Source organism: Ascaphus truei, chromosome 5 (assembly GCF_040206685.1).
Source record: "Ascaphus truei isolate aAscTru1 chromosome 5, aAscTru1.hap1, whole genome shotgun sequence".
Taxonomy (NCBI): domain Eukaryota; kingdom Metazoa; phylum Chordata; class Amphibia; order Anura; family Ascaphidae; genus Ascaphus; species Ascaphus truei.
The window spans coordinates 308448269-308457122 of record NC_134487.1 but is presented as its reverse complement, the minus strand read 5'-3'; the positions used below and the strand labels follow the sequence as shown (position 1 = coordinate 308457122).

Below are 8854 nucleotides of genomic sequence, written 5' to 3'. Positions count from 1 at the left end.
TCAAAATGGCGGCAATCTGGAGGCGAGTCGCTGCAATCCGGAGAGAACATACAGTTAAATACAGATGGGGTTTTCCATTACGGTTTGTGGCTTCGCATAACAGCGCTGAGACGACTATGCGTCTACCTGAGAGAGTCTGCAGTTCTTACGACGCTGGGTCTACCATCTTCTGATCTCCATTCTGACGCAGGGAAGGTCCAAGAACCAGACCCTCGGCCCACACATTGGACGAGAAAGACAATCACCACAACTCCAGAAAAAAAATGATTAACATGATTGTTATACACTTACATAAATCAAGACATGCGCTATAAAAAAATGTAATCATTACCTGTTATTGGGGCTCTAAGTCTTTGCTTAGTTATATCTATGCAGGCCTGTCCCTAGGGTATGTGCCGCCCGTATGCAAGCACCATTAAGGACCCCTGCCCCCAATCTCCCCCGTAGGTAGGAAGCAGGGGGTCTTCGGAGCTGAACCACATTAAGTTCGGCTCTGGGGTTGCGCTGCTTCCTGAGATACTTACCTCCTTAGGGGGGCGCCGGTATCTCCTGCTCAGGTTTACCTGTCCCATCACATGGGCCAATAGGAAGCCGTGACATCATAGGTGGCTTCCTATTGGCCCATGTGACCGGGAGCTTTAAACCTGAGCAAGAGATACTGGCAACCCTTTCCACCCCCTGAGACCTGCCGCCCCATAGCGGCCCCTTACCTGCTTACTGCCTCCTGAGACCTGCCGCCCCATAGCCACACCTTACCTGCTTACTGCCCCCTGAGATCTGCCGCCCCATAGCCACACCTTACCTGCTTACTGCCCCCTGAGACCTGCCGCCCCATAGCCACACCTTACCTGCTTACTGCCCCCTGAGACCTGCCGCCCCATAGCCACACCTTACCTGTTTACTGCCCCCTGAGATCTGCCGCCCCATAGCCACACCTTACCTGCTTACTGCCCCCTGAGATCTGCCGCCCCATAGCCACACCTTACCTGCTTACTGCCCCCTGAGATCTGCCGCCCCATAGCCACACCTTACCTGCTTACTGCCCCCTGAGATCTGCCGCCCCATAGCCACACCTTACCTGCTTACTGCCCCCTGAGACCTGCCGCCCCATAGCGGCGCCTTACCTGCTTACTGCCCCCTGAGATCTGCCGCCCCATAGCCACACCTTATCTGCTTACTGCCCCCTGAGACCTGCCGCCCCATAGCCACACCTTACCTGCTTACTGCCCCCTGAGACCTGCCGCCCCATAGCCACACCTTACCTGCTTACTGCCCCCTGAGATCTGCCGCCCCATAGCCACACCTTACCTGCTTACTGCCCCCTGAGATCTGCCGCCCCATAGCCACACCTTACCTGCTTACTGCCCCCTGAGATCTGCCGCCCCATAGCCACACCTTACCTGCTTACTGCCCCCTGAGACCTGCCGCCCCATAGCCACACCTTACCTGCTTACTGCCCCCTGAGACCTGCCGCCCCATACCGGCGCCTTACCTGCTTACTGCCCCCTGAGATCTGCCGCCCCATAGCGGCGCCTTACCTGCTTACTGCCCCCTGAGACCTGCCGCCCCATAGCCACACCTTACCTGCTTACTGCCCCCTGAGACCTGCCGCCCCATAGCGGCGCCTTACCTGCTTACTGCCCCCTGAGATCTGCCGCCCTATAGCGGCGCCTTACCTGCTTACTGCCCCCTGAGACCTGCCGCCCCATAGCCACACCTTACCTGCTTACTGCCCCCTGAGACCTGCCGCCCCATAGCGGCGCCTTACCTGCTTACTGCCCCCTGAGACCTGCCGCCCCATAGCGGTGCCTTACCTGCTTACTGCCCCCTGAGACCTGCCGCCCCATAGCGGCGCCTTACCTGCTTACTGCCCCCTGAGATCTGCCACCCCATAGCGGCGCCTTACCTGCTTACTGCCCCCTGAGATCTGCCACCCCAGCGGCGCCTTAGCTGCTTACTGCCCCCTGAGATCTGCCACCCCATAGCGGCGCCTTAGCTGCTTACTGCCCCCTGAGACCTGCCGCCCCATAGCGGCCCCTTACCTGCTTACTGCCCCCTGAGATCTGCCACCCCAGCGGCGCCTTAGCTGCTTACTGCCTAGGGACTACTGCTTGTATTTAAGACCCAAAGAAGCAATAAACTAAGTCTGATTGAAAACAAAATCTTGACACCAGTGTGAGTTTTGTTTTCTATGAATGTAAAGTTGATGTTTGCATTTGCTTCTGTTTGTTTTTATTTAGCCCTCCTATCTGTGAGTTTGATGTGTTCGAGGAAGCCAAGAATGCAAGTTTCTTTGAATCCCAGCAAGCCATTCTAGCCCTGTGTGCACATCTTCAGGAGCTTAACAAGAGCATTGCAGGCCTCAGTGCCAATCAGCTGCGGGAAGAGCTCTTTAAGCTGTTGCAGGTAAGTACTTTATACACACATCTGTGCGACAAAACACAGACGGGAAGAAACGAGAACACAAATCTGTACGTAGAAAATAATCAGGGAAAACCGTGAAGGAAAAGGCTTTGCTTCCAAAACCCACATTTTCATGATCAAGTTTTTGTGAAATTTGCAATCATGTAAAAGACAACCTGCCCTTTCCTTTTACACAGGGAGGGGGTAAAAAGATAACCTGCCCTTTCCTTTTACACAGGGAGGGGGTAAAAAGACAACCTGCCCTTTCCTTTTACACAGGGAGGGGTAAAAAGACAACCTGCCCTTTCCTTTTACACAGGGAGGGGTAAAAAGACAACCTGCCCTTTCCTTTTACACAGGGAGGGGTAAAAAGACAACCTGCCCTTTCCTTTTACACAGGGAGGGGTAAAAAGACAACCTGCTCTTTCCTTTTACACAGGGAGGGGGTAAAAAGATAACCTGCCCTTTCCTTTTACACAGGGAGGGGTAAAAAGACAACCTGCCCTTTCCTTTTACACAGGGAGGGGGTAAAAAGATAACCTGCCCTTTCCTTTTACACAGGGAGGGGTAAAAAGACAACCTGCCCTTTCCTTTTACACAGGGAGGGAGTAAAAAGACAACCTGCCCTTTCCTTTTACACAGGGAGGGGGTAAAAAGATAACCTGCCCTTTCCTTTTACACAGGGAGGGGTAAAAAGACAACCTGCCCTTTCCTTTTACACAGGGAGGGAGTAAAAAGACAACCTGCCCTTTCCTTTTACACAGGGAGGGAGTAAAAAGACAACCTGCCCTTTCCTTTTACACAGGGAGGGGTAAAAAGACAACCTGCCCTTTCCTTTTACACAGGGAGGGGTAAAAAGACAACCTGCCCTTTCCTTTTACACAGGGAGGGGGTAAAAAGACAACCTGCCCTTTCCTTTTACACAGGGAGGGGTAAAAAGACAACCTGCCCTTTCCTTTTACACAGGGAGGGGTAAAAAGACAACCTGCCCTTTCCTTTTACACAGGGAGGGGGTAAAAAGATAACCTGCCTTTCCTTTTACACAGGGAGGGGTAAAAAGACAACCTGCCCTTTCCTTTTACACAGGGAGGGGTAAAAAGACAACCTGCCCTTTCCTTTTACACAGGGAGGGGGTAAAAAGATAACCTGCCCTTTCCTTTTACACAGGGAGGGGTAAAAAGACAACCTGCCCTTTCCTTTTACACAGGGAGGGAGTAAAAAGACAACCTGCCCTTTCCTTTTACACAGGGAGGGAGTAAAAAGACAACCTGCCCTTTCCTTTTACACAGGGAGGGGTAAAAAGACAACCTGCCCTTTCCTTTTACACAGGGAGGGGTAAAAAAACAACCTGCCCTTTCCTTATACACAGGGAGGGGTAAAAAGACAACCTGCCCTTTCCTTTTACACAGGGAGGGGTAAAAAGACAACCTGCCCTTTCCTTTTACACAGGGAGGGGTAAAAAGACAACCTGCCCTTTCCTTTTACACAGGGAGGGGGTAAAAAGACAACCTGCCCTTTCCTTTTACACAGGGAGGGGTAAAAAGACAACCTGCCCTTTCCTTTTACACAGGGAGGGGTAAAAAGACAACCTGCCCTTTCCTTTTACACAGGGAGGGGTAAAAAGACAACCTGCCCTTTCCTTTTACACAGGGAGGGGTAAAAAGACAACCTGCCCTTTCCTTTTACACAGGGAGGGGTAAAAAGACAACCTGCCCTTTCCTTTTACACGGGGAGGGGTAAAAAGACAACCTGCCCTTTCCTTTTACACAGGGAGGGGGTAAAAAGATAACCTGCCCTTTCCTTTTACACATGGAGGGGTAAAAAGACAACCTGCCCTTTCCTTTTACACAGGGGGGGGGGGGGGGGGGGTAAAAAGACAACCTGCCCTTTCCTTTTACACAGGGAGGGGTAAAAAGACAACCTGCCCTTTCCTTTTACACAGGGAGGGGTAAAATGACAACCTGCCCTTTCCTTTTACACAGGGAGGGGGTAAAAAGACAACCTGCCCTTTCCTTTTACACAGGGAGGGGTAAAAAGACAACCTGCCCTTTCCTTTTACACCGGGAGGGGTAAAAAGACAACCTGCCCTTTCCTTTTACACAGGGGGGGGGGGTAAAAAGACAACCTGCCCTTTCCTTTTACACAGGGAGGGGTAAAAAGACAACCTGCCCTTTCCTTTTACACAGGGAGGGGTAAAAAGACAACCTGCCCTTTCCTTTTACACAGGGAGGGGGTAAAAAGACAACCTGCCCTTTCCTTTTACACAGGGAGGGGTAAAAAGACAACCTGCGCTTTCCTTTTACACATGGAGGGGTAAAAAGACAACCTGCCCTTTCCTTTTACACGGGGGGGGGGGGGGTAAAAAGACAACCTGCCCTTTACTTTTACACAGGGAGGGGTAAAAAGACAACCTGCCCTTTCCTTTTACACAGGGAGGGGTAAATAGACAACCTGCCCTTTCCTTTTACACAGGGAGGGGTAAAAAGACAACCTGCCCTTTCCTTTTACACAGGGAGGGTTAAAAAGACAACCTGCCCTTTCCTTTTACACAGGGAGGGGTAAAAAGACAACCTGCCCTTTCCTTTTACACAGGGAGGGGTAAAAAGACAACCTGCCCTTTCCTTTTACACAGGGAGGGGTAAAAAGACAACCTGCCCTTTCCTTTTACACAAGGAGGGGTAAAAAGACAACCTGCCCTTTCCTTTTACACAGGGAGGGGTAAAAAGACAACCTGCCCTTTCCTTTTACACAGGGAGGGGTAAAAAGACAACCTGCCCTTTCCTTTTACACAGGGAGGGGTAAATAGACAACCTGCCCTTTCCTTTTACACAGGGAGGGGGTAAAAAGACAACCTGCCCTTTCCTTTTACACAGGGAGGGGGTAAAAAGACAACCTGCCCTTTCCTTTTACACAGGGAGGGGTAAAATCCAACCTATAGTTAAACACATTGAAGTTTTTAGCATATTTTAGGTCTTGTTTCCTAAGGAGATGACACACACGCGTGTAAGGAGATGACACACACGTGTAAGGAGATGACACAAACGTGTAAGGAGATGACACACACACACATGTAAGGAGATTACACACACGTGTAAGGAGATGACAGACATGCACACGTGTAAGGAGATGACACGCACACGTGTAAGGAGATTACACACACACGTGTAAGGAGATGACACACACACGTGTAAGGAGATGACACACACACGTGTAAGGAGATGACACACACACGTGTTACAGTTTCCATGCTTTTCTTTTGGTGTTTGAGAATGTACAATATCCCACCTGACTGCACTATACAGCCAGGTGGAGGCTGTGAGTACATATGTCTTTGGTGTGGGATTTAGTAGGGCCTGCACACATTGCAGACCAATGAGTACATTAAAAAAAAACATATATTTAGTCAATATAAAAACACATATTTATGAACCTGGTTAACACCACCCAGCGGTTCCCAAACACCGTGTAAGTCCCGTAAGATGAATGAGGCATCTAAAGATGTTACCTGAATAGTGTCCAAAGCAGAAACCTCTTAACAAGCATTATAAAGTCCTCCAGTTACAGGGCTCTGTAGCGTGAAGATCCAGCATTTGCATGGATGGAAAGAAAGCGTAGCTTGTGTTTGGATGAAGCGTCGCTTTGCTGCTCATTATTAGAAAGCATTAATCTCCAAGCATTCATAGATAATATTTCCATGTTTGTATTTGTGTGGTGATATGTGCTGCCTGGGGTTAGTATTAGTTACAGGTGGGGTTTTTTTCCTGCTTGTCTACCAAGATAGGCGAACACCCCAATATTTGTTTGTGTGGGTGCCAAATTAATTTAGTGATAGCAGAGCAAGTCCTTCTTGTTTTGGTTACATCTGTAATAGTAGCGCAGGACTAATGTAGGTGATGTAAAACTCTGTGTGCGGTTAATACACTAACAATGCACAGAAAAGAGGATATAACACTTTTCTTCTCTAAAAGGTTTCTTTATGGGCAAACAAATGTGACCTTTCCATCTCTGCCGGCCAGGACAACGCTCAGAGGTTCAGTATTCTGAGCTCCCTGGAGGCTCTCAAACCTTTCATCTTAGTTGATAACATGGACTCTGTCTGGACAGTCCTTTCAACGAGCACGCTGCGAAGAACTGGCAAAGATTCAAGGAGCAGAGTTGACATTGTCCTGGATAATGCTGGATTTGAACTTGTAACTGACTTTGTCTTAGCTGACGCCTTGCTATCCTCAAAGCTGGCCACGGAAGTGCATTTCCATGGGAAGTGCTTACCTTGGTTTGTTTCCGACACAACAAAACAAGATTTTAACTGGACAATCGGGCAGCTTCGAGGAGCCAACCACAAGTGCATGTCAAAGTGCGGAAGTACCTGGCAAGAGTATCTCCAGCAGGAATCCTGGGTGTATCATGAGCACCTGTTTTGGACTTTACCACACGAGTTTTGTCACATGGCTCAGGCTGCTCCTGATTTGTACTCAGAGATGCAGAAATCGGACTTGGTTATATTTAAAGGTGATCTAAACTATAGAAAACTTACAGGAGATAGGAAATGGGACTTCACTGTACCTTTTTCTCAAGCTCTCACAACATTTCAGCCGGCACCGCTCTGTAGTTTAAGAACCCTGAAAGCTGATGTACAGGTGGGTTTAAAACCAGGTGTAGGTGAGAACCTCACAGCTTCCGAGCCTGACTGGATGACCAGTGGGAAATATGGAGTAGTTCAGTTTAGCGCTTCATTGTGACTCAAATAAGAATGGGTTAAACACCAGTTCCATATAGAGCGCTTTCATTTAGACATACTGCAGCATGTATGACACACACACACACACACACACACACACACACACTGTCTTGCCTGGGTGACATACATGCTGCAGTTTGTCACTCACACACACACACACACACACACAGCGTCCTGTCTGGGTGCTAACCACAAAATACTGGAATACAGGAAAAGATAGGGAGCGCGCTCACCAGGATTAAAGTACAATGAAAATAATTTATTACAAAACAATTTATTTTAATATTTTTTGTTTTGTAATTAACTATTTTCATTCACCCACCCTCTCCCAATCACCCACCCTCTCCCAATCACCCACCCACTCTCCCTCTCACCATTCACCATTACCTGATGTAGTTCTTTATTCTCTCTCTCTCCCACACTCTCTCTCTCCCACACTCTCTCTCTCTCTCCCATCCTCTCTCTCTCCCATCCTCTCTCTCCCATCCTCTCTCTCCCATCCTCTCTCTCCCATCCTCTCTCTCTCTCTCCCACCCTCTCTCTCTCTCTCCCACCCTCTCTCTCTCTCCCCCACCCTCTCTCTCTCCCACCCTCTCTCTCTCTCCCACCCTCTCTCTCTCTTCCACCCTCTCTCTCTCTCCCACCCTCTCTCTCCCACTCTCTCTATCTCTCTCTCTCCCACCCTCTCTCTCTCTATCCCATACTCTCGCTCCCATACTCTCGCTCTCTCGATCCCATACTCTCGCTCCCATACTCTCGCTCTCGATCCCACACTCTCGCTCCCATACTCTCGCTCTCTCTCCCACCCTCTCTCGCTCTCGATCCCACCCTCTCGCTCCCATACTCTCGCTCTCTCTCCCACCCTCTCTCTCCCTCCCACCCTCTCTCTCCCTCCCACCCTCTCTCTCTCTCTCGATCCCATACTCTCGCTCCCTCTCTCGCTCCCATACTCTCACTCTCTCTCCCACCCTCTCTCTCTCACCCTCTCTCTCTCCCACCCTCTCTCTCTCTCCCACCCTCTCTCTCTCTCCCACCTTCTGTCTCTCTCTCCCACCCTCTCTCTCTCTCCCACCCTCTCTCTCTCCCGCCCGCTCTCGCTCTCTATCCCATACTCTCGCTCTCTATCCCATACTCTCGCTCTCTCCCACCCTCTCTCTCTCCCACCCTCTCTCTCTCACACCCTCTCTCTCTCCCACCCTCTCTCTCTCTCTCTCCCACCCTCTCTTTCTCTCCCACCCTCCCTCTCTCTCTCCCACCCTCTCTCTCTCTCTCTCTCTCTCTCTCTCTCTCTTCGCTCTCTCCTCTCTCTTTTAAAAATAATCTGTGCCATCAAAGGGGGGTGTGTGTGTGTGTTCTTCTAACCCACTGCTGTACAATAAATATACACACACACACATTCGTTGGCACACGTTTTGTTTTGTATCCCTGATCACCGCGTCACAATTCGGCACTTTATGGCAACACCTTCATTACCTGATGTAGCTCTTTATTACCTCTCTATCTCGCTGAATAATATCACAGCGTTTCCATTGTTCCTGCAGAATATCTCCACCAGGGGGAGCAGTAATGCTGGTTGCCGCTGTAGATGGTGTATACAGATGCAGCGGCCGTTATTTGAACATTTACCTGGGTACATTGTGCGCTGTGCCGCGTGTAGGTTGAGGTATAGTCACTAGTTTTGCCGCTGCAGACTAATGGCCCGCCGGAGTAACA

General features: G+C 49.8%; 1 protein-coding gene across 4 annotated transcripts in view; it reads left to right on the top strand.

Annotated features, from left to right (window-relative positions):
• The window catches only part of DCPH1 (damage control phosphatase 1), a 29156-nt gene extending 21468 nt beyond the window's left edge, over nucleotides 1-7688 (top strand). For all 4 annotated transcript variants that reach the window (XM_075603068.1, XM_075603071.1, XM_075603067.1 and 1 more), the window contains 2 exons: nucleotides 2241-2406; nucleotides 6372-7688. In XM_075603068.1, coding sequence (XP_075459183.1) covers nucleotides 2241-2406; nucleotides 6372-7142 — 937 coding nt within the window. In that variant the 3' untranslated portion in view covers nucleotides 7143-7688. The remainder of the gene's footprint in view (nucleotides 1-2240; nucleotides 2407-6371) is intronic.
• The last annotated feature ends 1166 nt before the right edge of the window (nucleotides 7689-8854 follow it).